This window comes from Balaenoptera ricei, chromosome 1, assembly GCF_028023285.1.
Source record: "Balaenoptera ricei isolate mBalRic1 chromosome 1, mBalRic1.hap2, whole genome shotgun sequence".
NCBI lineage: Eukaryota > Metazoa > Chordata > Mammalia > Artiodactyla > Balaenopteridae > Balaenoptera > Balaenoptera ricei.
Genome location: NC_082639.1, coordinates 136,864,748 through 136,879,174, shown reverse-complemented (window position 1 = coordinate 136,879,174; position 14,427 = coordinate 136,864,748). Strand labels below are relative to the sequence as shown.

The window sequence follows — 14,427 nt, the reverse complement described above, 5'->3', positions numbered from 1 at the left end:
GGAAGGCCTCCCATGTTACATTCTGTTCCATTATTTTTATAAATCAATCAGGAATTTCCCCCATCCAATCCCATTACTGTCTTTCAGCCATCAGATGCAGCTGTGTGGATAATAAGTTTTCTTCTTTGCTGCTTATTAGATGGTATCATTTTATCCGTGGCTGCTCAAGTGTCTTTGGTTTTGCAGGCCCCTGAGCAAATGTGTAAATGAACATAGTTGGAGCTCTGTGAGATCATGCTTTCTCCTCCCCACAGTGAGTGGTGGAAGCACAGTGGGTAAGACTGCAGGCTGGTTTGGAGCAGTGAGAGCCTCTCTCTGTTCGGGTACAGGAAGAAGGGGGCGGGGGAGATGGAAAGATCAGATTGAAACTCTCAAAAGCAGCCATCATATAATTGGATCAGGCAGATGCAATCAAAGAAGGTACCATGTGGTTTAATGGCCCACAGAGAGTAAAACCTCCACACGGAAGAGGGACAGTCAGAACATTGCCAAGTTTCCTTCTCTCAGGTTTTAGCCTTTCGTATCAAAGTTCCAAAGGCCTTGCTTCTGTACTGTGGAGCCAGGATACAGAACTTGGACAACGGCTCCAATTCAGAGGACTGAGCCTGCAAAGAGGATATGTGTTTCCATCTTGGATGGCCTGAGATGACCCATTGGGAAGACCAATGACCCAGGAGGCTGGAGTCCTAAAATCTGGTCCCAACTTTGTTATTAACTCATGTGACTTAGCCAAGGCACTTCTCCTTTTGGGCTTCAATTTACCTATCTATAAAATATGAACAATAATCTCTCTCACTTACTCTGTAGCTTATGTGTGAGGGTCATGTTTACGAGAGTGCTTTGCACAGAGTAAAATGTAGGTAACACATGTGTAAAGGGCATTAGTAGACAGTGATAAACCCACAAGCCTTCCCAATCATCAGCCTTAGTTTACGAAGCCTGCTCTATCCCAGGAGTGAAGTACTTCGGGCTCTATTCTTCCAGTGGGGTGGGATCTCTTTAAAAACAGCGGCAAGCCACCAAAGCTCCTCCCTCCCATGTATGAAGAAGAAATAGAGCTTCCTGGCCCGAGAAACGAGACACTGCCCAGGGCTCTGTGTGACTCACGATCCAGCCGCCTCCATCCGTGTCCATGTCACAGTACACCTGCAGGGGCCGACTGGCATCTCCACGCAGGTAGATGGTGTAGAGACCACTGGCGACGTTGCTATTCTGCTGAACTTGACTGCAGTCCGAAGGGTGTGGAAAACGGGCACCAACTGGGAGCCAAGCAGAGGGACAGTGTCGTTAGGAGAAGGGAAAGGGAGGAGGGGAGTGGGGCTTGTCCCCTATTTTAACATTATTATGTTTAGAAATTATTTTGGAACCTCCTACTACTTTGCTTCTTCCAACTCTTCACTCACATTTTTTTTTTTCTCACTCATTCTGCTCTCATCAAACCCTCCAAATGTATTAGAAATAAGGTCAAGTTCACATCATTTCCTCCTCCTCCGATCCAACTCCCCTCTCACCAAATAACACTCTATTTCACTCCCCTCCTTCGTCTCTCTACCATGGGATGGATTTCTTCTGAACTCATGACCCACTTCCATTTCCCCCTGTCTAGAGAAATCCAGAATCCTGTAGCCACTTGCTCTTCCTTGGACACCTCTTCTGGCCTCTCCAATGCTTGTCCTCCACTGCATTCTTATTCAGAGTGCACGAGCTCACGTTACCTGTGGAAAGGGTGGTGGATACACTCCTGCTCCGGCGATCACCCTTAAAGGCAACCAAGGAGACAGGGAGGGTGACACCCTGCTCAAGGCCTTGCAACTCAAACCTCTGGTCCCCTCTTCCAAGCTGCACCTCCTACCAAACAAAGGAGACAGTAGACATTCATTTATCACCCCCAGCACCCTAGGTGTCAACAGCATTGCCTGGTGCTAATGACAGAAGCTCCCTGGGAGGGTAGAGTTTTTGTCTCTTTGAGGGCTCATTGGCAACCCAGAATCCAAGTAGGTTCCAGCTGCTTCTCTGAAGGGCTGTGCCATGGAGATTCAGCACTTCTGGGAGCTCTAGCTGGGAACCAGCACCCGGCACTGCCACTGGGGGAGCACCCGCTAGGTGTCCTGGCGACCTCTGCCCCCCAAATACATGCTGGGGCACCAACCTCAGCCACCACTGGAAGCAACAGGCTGGCAACACCAGGCTGAGAAGTTAATGGGGAAGGTGAAGCGGGCTATGGTTATCTGTGAGGCAGGGAGATGGTTGGTTTTTCAATAACCTTTCCTCTGAAACTGCTTTACTCCCTCCATAAACATAGGGTGAACTTTCCTGGCAGGACTGTCAGAAGCATTAACTGAGATAATGAATAAATCAAAGGGCCCTTGCTTTTCTCCTTCCTCCCTTCTTTTTTCCTTGTGAAGGAGAGAGAATAATAACTTTCCACTTGGACAAGTTATGAAAATGCGCTGGCCTTCAGATTCCAGACGGGAGGTAAAATTCTTGAAATAAGGGTTAATCAATTCATTCAATAAATATTCATTGAACACCAACCATGTGCTAAGTTCCAAGCACTTTAGATACAAGGATAGTCAAAACAGACAAAAATTCCCTGTCCTCAGGGTGCTAACATTTATTGGGGAAGACAGACATTAAACAAAATAACATGGAGCAGATTGTGTGGCCAGCAGATATATGATGGTCAGCTAGGAAGGAGCAGGCACAAAGCTTAGCCCTATAAAATGAGACCACACGGGACTTCCCTGGTGGCGCAGTGGTTCAGAATCCACCTGCCAATGCGGGTTCGAGCCCTGGTTCACGAAGATCCCACATGCCGCGGAGCGACTAAGCGCATGCATCACAACTACTGAGCCTGCGCTCTAGAGCCCGCAAGCCACAACTACTGAAGACCACACACCCAGAGCCCGTGCTCCACAAGAGAAGACACTGCAATGAGAAGCCCGTGCATCGCAACAAAGAGTAGCCCCCACTCACCACAACTAGAGAAAGCCCGCGCGCAGCAATGAAGACCCAACGCAGCAAAAAATAAATAAATAAATAAATAAATAAATAAATAAATAAATAAATAAATAAATAAATTTATTAAAAAAAAAATGAGACCACACATAAATTGTTCACAAATGACCAAGTTTAGCATTGTCCCTTGCACATAGATGGTGATCAATAAGGATCAACGCATTCATCAGCAGGTTGCCATGGGACCAACTATCCAGCTGGTTGGCCCAAGAGTTGCTTCATAGGGAGGCTGGGCAGGGGCAGAAGAGAAAAGACAAGGAACATCCAGTACCTCGACAGTGCCATCTGGGAATCGGTAGGTCAGAATATAGCCATCGATCTGAGCAGAGGGGGGTGTCCAGGTCAATACCCCACCAGACTGTGTTACAGCAGACGGATGAAGGTTTTGGGGAGGGTCAATGTCTGTATATAAAACACCAAGTAGTTATTATTACTAAGGTAATGAGAAAAGGTAATTTTTGAGGTGTTGGCTTATGTTTTCTCCCTATATATCCTCCCATTTTTCTTCCTCCCATCAAGCAGGTAGCAGGTTCCATTCTTCCTTGCCACAAGGCCTTTAGGATCCGTGTTTCTAAAAGTATAAACCCATCGAGGACAAGAGGATTAAGGAACAGAGAGTTGGGTGAGTCCCAGAGGGAGTGAACCTCGGCTCCCACTTCCCCAGCAGATCTCCAGAGAGCAGTGGGTATGAGCAATCTCGATCAGCAGAGAGATTCCCTGAGATGGCAGGGCTCCCAAAGTGGCAAGGAAGGATGAGGGAAGGCAGATCTGGAAGGTCCCTGCACACAAAAACCAGAGGCACTCAGCAAACAGCTACCCAGAAGGATGACCGAAATACTGGATGAGACTCCCTGGCCTTGGAAAACCACCCAAGACCTTACAGACAGCCCTGGGGAAGGAGCGTGATCCTAAATTTCCTGAGATTTCCAACTAACAAGCAGAATGGGAGCTTATGATGGAAATTAAGTTGGTATAGAAATATAAAGTTTGGGGAATTCCCTGGCAGTCCAAACTCCACGCTTCCATAGCAGGGGTCCCAGGTTTGATCCCTGGTCGGGGAACTAAGATCCCACAAGCCCCATGGTGACATAGCCAAAAAAAAAAAAAAGAAAAAAGAAATATAAAGTTCTATGTCTTATATAACTAAGTATGCAGTCTAAGATGCATACCCTGTACAGAATGGGGAAGCAGGGGAGGTACCTGTATAAAGGAGGAGAGAAAGGAAGAAAGGGTAGTAGAGATGTAGGAAAAGCAGAGATTTCTTCTGGTTCCTGTGCACTTTCCCACTCAAACACCAGAGGGAAAGTGTGGGTGCGTGCGTGCACTGTAGACCAGGAAAACTAAATCTCAGCAAAAATTCTAGTCAACACCACAATAATTGGTCAGACGACTCATTTTTTTAACCAAACAAGATATGAATGGAAATTTCCATTTTGAAAAATCATTATCATAGGAGGTGATTTTAATTTAGAAGTGTCCAAAAAAGATGTCTCCAAGCTATTTTCTACCCAGTAGCATTTCAGCTGAGAACTGAATTGCAGTATTTTAATAGAAATCAGGCAGTTGTTGCTTTGAATTAGGATGTTTTGACAAATTTTGAGTTTCTGTAACATCAGCTTAGTGTGACTTTCTAAAACATAATATCTGGTATGGATTTTCTTCCATCCATCACACGGAAAAACTGAATTTCCTGCTTTCAAAATCAAAGCAAAACCTTAACTATTTAAATATCTCAAGTTGGCTTCTGCCACCTCTTTGACTGCCCACCCATCCCTGGGTCATGAACTTCAGATGTCGTCTTAGTTATTTCCACATTTCTACTAAGTAGAAAGAGGAAGTATTTTTGTCTTTAAAAATGGGGAAAGTGAAGCAAAGAGAAGATAAAGAAGGAAGAGTGGAAGGAAGGAATAAAGGAAAGAAGAAGAGACAGGAAGACAGAGAGAGAGGGGAAGGAGGAAGGGAGGGAAGGGTAGGGGAGAAGGAAGGAGGAAGGTGCTGGTTGCCTCGGGAGAGCAGCACTGGGTTGTGGAAAAGAGTTTTTCTTTCTACATACCTTTGTTTAGTTTGAGAAATTTTACTATAAGCATGTATTACTTCTTTGATTAAAAACTTCTGTTCATTGCAACTAACAAAAATAATAAAGGAATCAAGGCACCTCTAATGCCAGCGGCCACGCATGGCGTACTCGGCCACACAGGGGACAGCCCAGGCCTTGCCCAGACTGTCTAAAGAGGCCCACGGACGTCAGGGTGGGCTCAGCGATCCCGTCAGGTCCCTCTGAGGCCCGATCGCCGTGATGCTCGGCGACACCCGGGGCCTCATCACGCAGAGAAAAGACAAGCAGTCCAGGCCCCTTTGGTCACCAACTGTAGTAAGGGGAAGAAGATGCTCCACCACTGCCCCCAGTCTGGAGATGGAAGCAGAAGAGGCTCCTTGCCTCCCTCCTCCCTAAACTGAGGCCCGGCCAGGTTCTCACAGCCAGGGCAGAGAGCCTGGGAGCTGGGCTGGGTGAGGGGGGTAGGAAGGGAGGCTACCTTTGGCACAGCCATCTTGAAGAATCACACAGTCTTACTTTCACACCACTTCTTCTACACTCTTTCATCTTAATCTGAACTGTCCTGTCAACATATATTACCTTAAAAAGGTGAAAAGGGAAGCACTTTGAAGAATGCCCACAGGTGAAACACTGTGTTCCCGGCTCCCCTCCCCAGCCGATGTGGAGGAAGACTGTTTCCTGATAGGTGTGAAGAGTTTGATGTCCCCATTGTCCCTGACAGTACCTGTCGGGGCCGTGGTGTCGGCCTTCCTGCTCTCCCGGTCCCCCTTCTGGGCCCACACGTGGACCGTGTACTCCACGCCCGGCCTCAGGCCCATCAGGACGGTGCTGCTCTCCTCCTTCCCCACTGGAACCTCCCTGGAGTCTCCGTCAGCAGAGGTGTAGCGCACCAGGTACCTGTCAATCACGGCCTGCACCGGGTCCCAGGAGACGGAGGCCGTGTTCTCTGTCACCTGGTCGGTCACCAGGTTTTTGGGGCTGTCAATGTCTGAAAGGAAAAATGCTGATCAATATGCACTATTTATAGGCCACAGAGTGCAGAAGCTCACAGCCATTTTTCTTGGGGTGACATCCTTTCAGGTTTTGTGGTTTTTCCATCTTGCATGCTCTAACTGCATCATGGACATATGTCTTCTCTCCCCAGAAAGACTTTGACTCCTCAAGGAGAAAGTACACTGGACCAAAATCTAAGCATCTCTACTATTACCTCTACCAAGAGTTTAGCAAAACAAATTTCTTTTTTCGTTTAATAAGCATATGTCAAAATGCCCACTATATGTAAGGCATGGGCCCAGGCAGTGTGCAGGGTCCAGTTCAAGAAGACATGGTCTCTGCTCACAAGCAGCTAATATTGATAATTTTGTTTCTAGCATCATGTCAACGAAGACCTCCCATTTCATACAAGAAGATTCTACCAGCCAGATGCAAATGTAAGCTCCCAGAGGAAGAGGGCTGTATTCTACTCCCTCGGGGTTCCCACTGCCTAGTAAGGAAAAGGGCCCATGGAAAATGCTCAATATATGCTGTTAAATGACTCAGCAAAATTGAAATCGAGTTTTAATATCCTTTAGCATATATAGATTCACTTGCAATGCTGGTTTGCTGGCTAAATCATGGTACAGAAATATAATCATACATGTCTTTCACAATAAAATGAGAATATAACCTAGAAATTATACATGAAAATAACACAATATTGTAAATCAACTACACTTCGATTAAAAAAAAAGGAGCATAACATAGAAATTACCCTTATCCTCCAAACTAGAATTATCGTATGATTCATTTACAGTAAATAAACCACATACAACTACTCACTCTGGTGGATATAAAGTCTACTTTTTTGAAGTTGAATTTTGAACGTATTATGATTAACATGAATGACATTTCATTTCATTTCCTGTTTCCAATCACAAACTCAACAGGAGACCCTCAATACTGAACAAAAGATTCACACACTCAGAGGAACAGTGGCTGGACATACCATGAAGTCATGGCAGGCGTGTAGCTTGGAGACTGCCGGGTGGACCTGACTTGTAAAGAAACCAGTTAAAGGGAAATAAGAGATGGCCTGTAGTCTGTTATGAAGGAACGCCATCATGCTCTTCAATAAATCATCAACTCTGCCAGTGTGAGTTCAGGAAAGCAAAACATGACCAGCCATAGGCTTAACAGGACAGGGCTTACATTCCCGAAGAAAGATGTTCCATTACCTGTCAGGGCCGTGGTGTCGGCCTTCCTGCTCTCCCGGTCCCCCTTCTGGGCCCACACGTGGACCGTGTACTCCACGCCTGGCCTCAGGCCCGTCAGGACGGTGCTGCTCTGCTCCTTCCCCACCGGAAACTCCCCGGAGTCTCCGTCAGCAGAGGTGTAGCGCACCAGGTACTTGTCGATCACGGCCTGCACAGGATCCCAGGAGACAGTGGCCGTGTTCTCCGTCACCTGGTCGGTCACCAGGTTTTGGGGGCTGTCAATTTCTTTTTAAAAAGAAAAGGCTGAATTTTAGAGCCAAGCGGGGACATCCCACCACCCCATCATCATTCACGTTATCTTTATTAACAATACAATTCCATTGAAAACATTTTCCAGGGAAACAAGCCACTGGATACTAAAACTGGAAGGAATTAGATCTTCTCCACATGTATCAACATGGAAACTTTCTGTCCTTCTAGTTCCCACGAAAATAAAAATCTCCTGAGCAACAAGATAAGCCACCCAAATGGCGATTGAAACAACCTCTTTTGTTATCTCCATGGTATCTAGCTATTTTGTTTCACAGAATTTGAGAGCTGAGAAGTTACATCTTTCAAGCTTCTTCTCTTGTATAAAAGGGGAGGAGAAGGGAGACCCAGCGAAATGAAAAGACTCCGAGATCCAACTGTTTTCTTGTGTTAAAACCTAGACCTGTTCCCTCTGAATTTTCAGCCCTCCCACCTTCTCAAGAACTTTGTTCCCTTTCATCTACCCTCTCTTACCTGCATCATCAGTCTCTCCTCCTCTACCATTATTCCCAGACAAACAAGCTCTAGATCTCTCATCCCCCTGCTCCCCATAACTGACAGACTTCTCAGGAGAACCGTCTGCATATCTCAGTTTCACTCCTCACCTCCCATTCACTCCTCAGCTCAATGAAGTTTGGCATTTTCTACAGCACACCACTACAACTGCTAGTCTAGGTCACCAACAACTTCATGTTGCCAAATCCTATGGACACTTGCCATCCTCACGTTGCTCGACCTTTGAGCAGCATTTGTCAGAGCTGAGCCACTCCCTCTGTCTTGAAACACTCTCGGCTCTTGGCTTTCATGACTACACACTCCCCTGGGTTTCTCCTAACCCCTAACTCCCCCTCTTCAGTCTCCTTCATCAGCAACCTGAAAATGTCAGGGTGCTCAAGGTTTCCTCTCTTCCTCTCTCTCTACAGGTGATCTCACCCATGTCCACAGCTTTCAATACCAGCCAGATGCTCATAGCTCCCCAATCTGTATCAACTCTGAGCCCTTGACTTGTATCTACAACAGCATATCCACCACAGTGCCTAGCATGTATTAGACACTCAATAAATATTTGTGGAATCAATAAATAAGTCACTCAATTAACCAAGGAATCTCATGAGTATCTCAAGCTCAAATATCTAAAAGTCTTAACGTTCCTCCTCAAACCTATTTATTGCTCAGAAGATGATGCCCCAATCTTCCATGTTACTCAAGTCAGAAACACAGGTCATACTTGGCCCCTCACTTTCTTCCTGTCCCACACCTCATCCATCAACAAATACTGTCATTTACGCCTCCAAAATATGTGCCCAGATATCCCCTTTTCTCATCCCTACTGCCATCACACTTGTCCAAATCATCACCACCTCTCCCCCGACTTTATTAAACTTCCCCCTCCTACCCTTATCATCTCTTCCATTTATTCTCCTCACTCTGGTGTGAATAACTGTTTAACAATGAATATCGCATCATGCCACTCTTCTTCTGATAAATGTAGCACGCTCCCTCTTTGAAGCACCGTGTGGTCTTGTATGATCTGACCCTTCCTCCTTCCCCCATCGTCTCATGCCACTTTCTCTCCCATCCTCTATGCTCCAGCGACACCAGCCTCCTTTCAGTTCTTCAACCATCTCATGCTGTTCCAGCTCAGGGCCATCACACATATTCTTCCCTCTGCCCAAAATGGCTACTTTTCCCCAATACACATTCTCCCCTTCCTCTGCAAGCACACTGTCCAACACACCTCTCCACAACGATGGGAATAGTCCATAACCTGCACTGCCCAATCCAGTAGCAATCAGTCACATGTGGCTACTGACAGTTGGAAATGTGGCTAGTATGACTGAGGAAATAATTTTTAAATTTTTGTTAATTAATTAAAATTTAAAGAGCCACATGTAGCTAGTGGCCACTGTGTTGGGTGGGATAGTAGAACAGAACTGTAAGCCGGGCACACGGCCCTCCAGCTAAAGACTTCATTTCCCAGCCCCCCCTTGTACTGAGGTCTGGCGCTGTGTCTTGGATCTGGCCAGCGGAACGTGAGAAGTGATGTGTGCGGTGCCGTCACGCTCTTCCCTTTCCATTACCCCTTTCCACTGGCTGGAGGGAGGATAGGTGATGCCCATGTAGATGCAGGCAACTCCCTAGGAATGGCTGAGCAACAGTACGGAAGGAGCACAGGCCTCCTGTACCACGGAGCTCCCCTGTCAGCCTTGGTCCCTTACACTCTGACCATTCCACAAGAGAGAAATAAACTTCTTTCTTCTTTAAGCCACTGTTATTTGGGTGTTTCTGTCGATGTGTATCTTAACTATTACTCCCCCATTCCATCCTTGCCCTGTTATTCTCTACACCTACACCATGTTTACCTTGTTCATAGAACTTATTATAATTTATACTTATAAATGTGTTTGCTTGTTGATTGTCTTTCCCACTGGACTTCAAGAGAGTAGGAAGCATATTTATTTTGTTCACTGCTGTAGCCCAGGCCTGGCACTTAGAAATGTTCATTAAAATTTAGCTACATGTTGAAATGAACACAGAGCTCCAGCTGCCAAGGGTAACACTTGTTCCTTTAAACTAAGCACTATATAGTGAGTAAAAAATAAATAAAATAGCTTGCTGCAAAAAAGTACTTTAACCCAGTGTTTTTAAGAATTTTATATTGGCTTTACCTTATTCCCTATGATTTCCTATAACTGATTAAAAACACAGGTTTTGGAAAACAGTTTTCAGGCATTCATGGAACTGCTCAGTACTGAGCCCATTAGTGTGCTTTGTTCTTTCTTTAGGTGAACAGAGTTTTTTTTACAGCAAACTCTCCTAAAATAGTCCACAGTCCTTGAGGTCATGGGCCACAAAAGCAGCAGTGCCATAATTCAACCGTAGTAGATCAGCCCACAGTAAAAACCCTAGTTTGCTTTTCTCTTCTCTCGTTACCTGTTGGGGCCTTGGTGTCGGCCTTCCTGCTCTCCCGGTCCCCCTTCTGGGCCCACACGTGGACCGTGTACTCCACGCCCGGCCTCAGGCCCGTCAGGACGGTGCTGCTCTCCTCCTTCCCCACCGGAACCTCCCCGGAGTCTCCGTCAGCAGAGGTGTAGCGCACCAGGTACCTGTCAATCACGGCCTGCACCGGGTCCCAGGAGACGGTGGCTGTGTTCTCTGTCACCTGGTCGGTCACCAGGTTTTTGGGGCTGTCAATGTCTGAAAGGAAAAATGCTGATCAATATGCACTATTTATAGGCCACAGAGTGCAGAAGCTCACAGCCATTTTTCTTGGGGTGACACCCTTTCAGGTTTTGTGGTTTTTCCATCTTGCATGCTCTAACTACATCATGGACATATGTCTTCTCTCCCCAGAAAGACTTTGACTCCTCAAGGAGAAAGCACAGTAGACCAAAATCTAAGCATCTCTACTATTACCTCTACCAAGAGTTTAGCAAAACAAATTTCTTTTTTCGTTTAATAAGCATATGTCAAAACGCCCACTATATGTAAGGCATGGGCCCAGGCAGTGTGCAGGGTCAAGTTCAAGAAGACATGGTCTCTGCTCACAAGCAGCTAATACTGATAATTGTGTTTCTAGCATCATGTCAACGAAGACCTCCCATTTCATACAAGAAGATTCTACCAGCCAGATGCAAATGTAAGCTCCCAGAGGAAGAGGGCTGTATTCTACTCCCTCGGGGCTCCCACTGCCTAGTAAGGAAAAGGGCCCATGGAAAATGCTCAATATATGTTGTTCAACGACTCAGCAAAATGAAAATCGAGTTTTAATATCCTTTCGCATATATAGATTCACTTGTAATGCTGGTTTGCTGGCTAAATCATGGCACAGAAATATAATCATACATGTCTTTCACAATAAAATGAGAATATAACCTAGAAATTATACCTGAAAATAACACAATATTGTAAATCAACTACACTTCGATTAAAAAAAAAGGAGCATAACATAGAAATTACCCTTCTCTTCCAAACTAGAATTATCATATGATTCATTTACAGTAAAGTAAACCACATACAACTACTCACGCTGGTGGATATAAAGTCTACTTTTCTGAAGTTGAATTTTGAACATATTATGATTAACATGAATGACATTTCATTTCATTTCCTGTTTCCAATCACAAACTCAACAGGAGACCCTCAATACTGAACAAAACATTCACACACTCAGAGGAACAGTGGCTGGACATACCATGAAGTCATGGCAGGCGTGTAGCTTGGAGACTGCCGGGTGGACCTGACTTGTAAAGAAACCAGTTAAAGGGAAATAAGAGATGGCTTGTAGTCTATTATGAAGGAATGCCATCATGCTCTTCAATAAATCATCAACTCTGCCAGTGTGAGTTCAGGAAAACAAAACATGACCAGCCATAGGCTTAACAGGACAGGGCTTACATTCCCGAAGAAAGATGTTCCATTACCTGTCAGGGCCGTGGTGTCGGCCTTCCTGCTCTCCCGGTCCCCCTTCTGGGCCCACACGTGGACCGTGTACTCCACGCCCGGCCTCAGGCCCGTCAGGACGGTGCTGCTCTCCTCCTTCCCCACCGGAAACTCCCCGGAGTCTCCGTCAGCAGAGGTGTAGCGCACCAGGTACTTGTCGATGACGGCCTGCACCGGGTCCCAGGAGACGGTGGCCGTGTTCTCTGTCACCCGGTCGGTCACCAGGTTTCGGGGGCTGTCAATTTCTTTAAGAAAATGTTTGGGAAAACCTAAGCTTTGAAGCCATGTAAAAGATACCCACCACCCCATCACTGCGATTTTTATCTCCTAGAGCCCTTCTGGCACAAGGCAATGGTATTCCCATCCAGAGAGCCTGGTGGGAGTCGAGGAAGAAAGTAACCCCTGGTTCTCCATCTCAAAGGACTGCTCATTATAAACTTGACATGCTTTCTTGGCTTTCAGCTCCCTAAAATGTGGGAGGAACAATGTCTTCTTAGCAACATTATGGTACATCAAAACAATCAATTAAACATCTGCCATGACTTCAGGGTATCTAATTTATCATTTTATCAGGGGCTACTTCCCAAGCAATCATTCTGAAAGTATTATCAGGAGCATTGCAATGACCAGAGCCTATCAGTGTCTTTGCTGAGTCTGCTAAAAACACGGCCACTGCACAACTTTACTTCTGTCTTCTGGTTGGTTGAGTGGTTCCCCATTGGCAGCTGTCACTGTCAGGGAAGAGCAGCACTTGAGGTCACCACTAGAACTCACTGTCTTTTTTGATCTTTAAGATTCTCTTTGCAAAGTCTCTCAACTCAAGCCGCATCTTTTGGCACCATGTGCACCCAAATTCACACCCTCAAAAGTCAATTCTAATTGACCATCTTTTTCTTATTACCTGTCGGGGCCGTGGTGTCGGCCTTCCTGCTCTCCCGGTCCCCCTTCTGGGCCCACACGTGGACCGTGTACTCCACGCCCGGCCTCAGGCCCGTCAGCACGGTGCTGCTCTCCTCCTTCCCCACCGGAACCTCCCCGGAGTCTCCGTCAGCAGAGATGTAGCGCACCAAGTACCTGTCAATCACGGCCTGTACCAGGTCCCAGGAGATGGTGGCCGTGTTCTCTGTCACCTGGTCGGTCACCAGGTTTTGGGGGCTGTCAATGTCTGAAAGGAAAAGTGCACCATTAATAAGCACCAAAGAGTGAGACGATGTCTCTTGGGTGAGGTAGCCTCCGTTCTAATGGTTTTCCCATCTCCTTTGTGGGTTTTCAGTTGTTTCATGGACGTAGATCTCACCACAGCTGGACTCTTTGATCCTCAAGGAGGCAGCACAGGACAGCAGAATGAGCACTGGATCAGAGTCACAAGAGCTACATTCCAGTCCCAGCCTGAGACGCAGAGTGGAGGTGCAGGAGCAGCCTTGGGCTGGGGACAGGGAACTAGGCCCAGCTCTGCCATCAGCCAGCGGTGGCCCTGACAACTCTGCTGCCTCTGGCTGGGTCTCCATTCCTCATTTGTAAAATGTGGGCCTTGCCAAACAGATTTTAAGGTACCGTAATATTCCATGAATATTCCACAAATCAGACTCCATGAATCATCAGCTAACTTTGTGAATTGTAGAAATCATTCACTTCTCTGTATCTGAGGTTTCTCAACTGTAAAATGGGCATATTGATTCCTGCTCTACCCGTCTCAGCAAAGTCCTCTGAGTACCAACTAAATGAGGAATATAATTCTCATTCCTTGCTGGTAGGAACGTGAAATAGTGCCACCGCTCTGGAAACAATTTGGCAGCTCCCCAAAAAGTTAAACATAGAATTACCATATGACCCAGGAATACCACTCCGAAGTATATAGCCAAAAGAACTGAAAACATATGCCCATACAAAAATTTGTACACAAAAACTCGTAGCATCATTATTTATAATAGCCAAAAAGTGGAAACAACCCAAATGCTCATAAACTGACAAATGGATAAACAAAATGTATTATATCCATATAATGGAATATTATTCAGCAATCAAGTGAAACATTGACACAAGCCACAATATGGATGAACCTTGAAAATATTATGCTTAGTGAATGAAGCCAGTCACAAAAGGCCACATATTATATGAATCTATTTATATGAAATGTCCAGAATAAGGAAATCTCTAGAGACAGAAAGTAGTAGTTTCCTAAGGCTGGGGGAAGTAGGGATGGGAAAGACTGCTAATGGTATGGGGGTTGCTTTTGGGGTGATGAAAATATTCTGAATTAGACAGTGGTGATGGTTGCACTACTCTGCACATACTAAAAACCACTGAATTACACACTTTAAAAGGGTGGATTTTATAGTATGTAAATTATAACTCAATAAGTCTGTTCTTAAAAAATGAGGAAACAGAGATGAAAGAACTTTAAAAAGT

The 14,427-nt window shown here is 45.8% G+C and overlaps 1 protein-coding gene across 1 annotated transcript in view; it reads right to left on the bottom strand.

The window, feature by feature from the left end:
* TNN (tenascin N) overlaps positions 1 to 14,427 on the bottom strand; it is a 58,390-nt gene that overhangs the window by 14,420 nt on the left and 29,543 nt on the right. The window contains exons 8-14 of the mRNA XM_059903651.1: positions 12,920 to 13,183; positions 10,510 to 10,773; positions 7,288 to 7,551; positions 5,799 to 6,062; positions 3,290 to 3,420; positions 1,716 to 1,848; positions 1,108 to 1,259 (exon numbers count right to left, since the gene is read on the bottom strand). Coding sequence (XP_059759634.1) covers positions 1,108 to 1,259; positions 1,716 to 1,848; positions 3,290 to 3,420; positions 5,799 to 6,062; positions 7,288 to 7,551; positions 10,510 to 10,773; positions 12,920 to 13,183 — 1,472 coding nt within the window. The remainder of the gene's footprint in view (positions 1 to 1,107; positions 1,260 to 1,715; positions 1,849 to 3,289; positions 3,421 to 5,798; positions 6,063 to 7,287; positions 7,552 to 10,509; positions 10,774 to 12,919; positions 13,184 to 14,427) is intronic.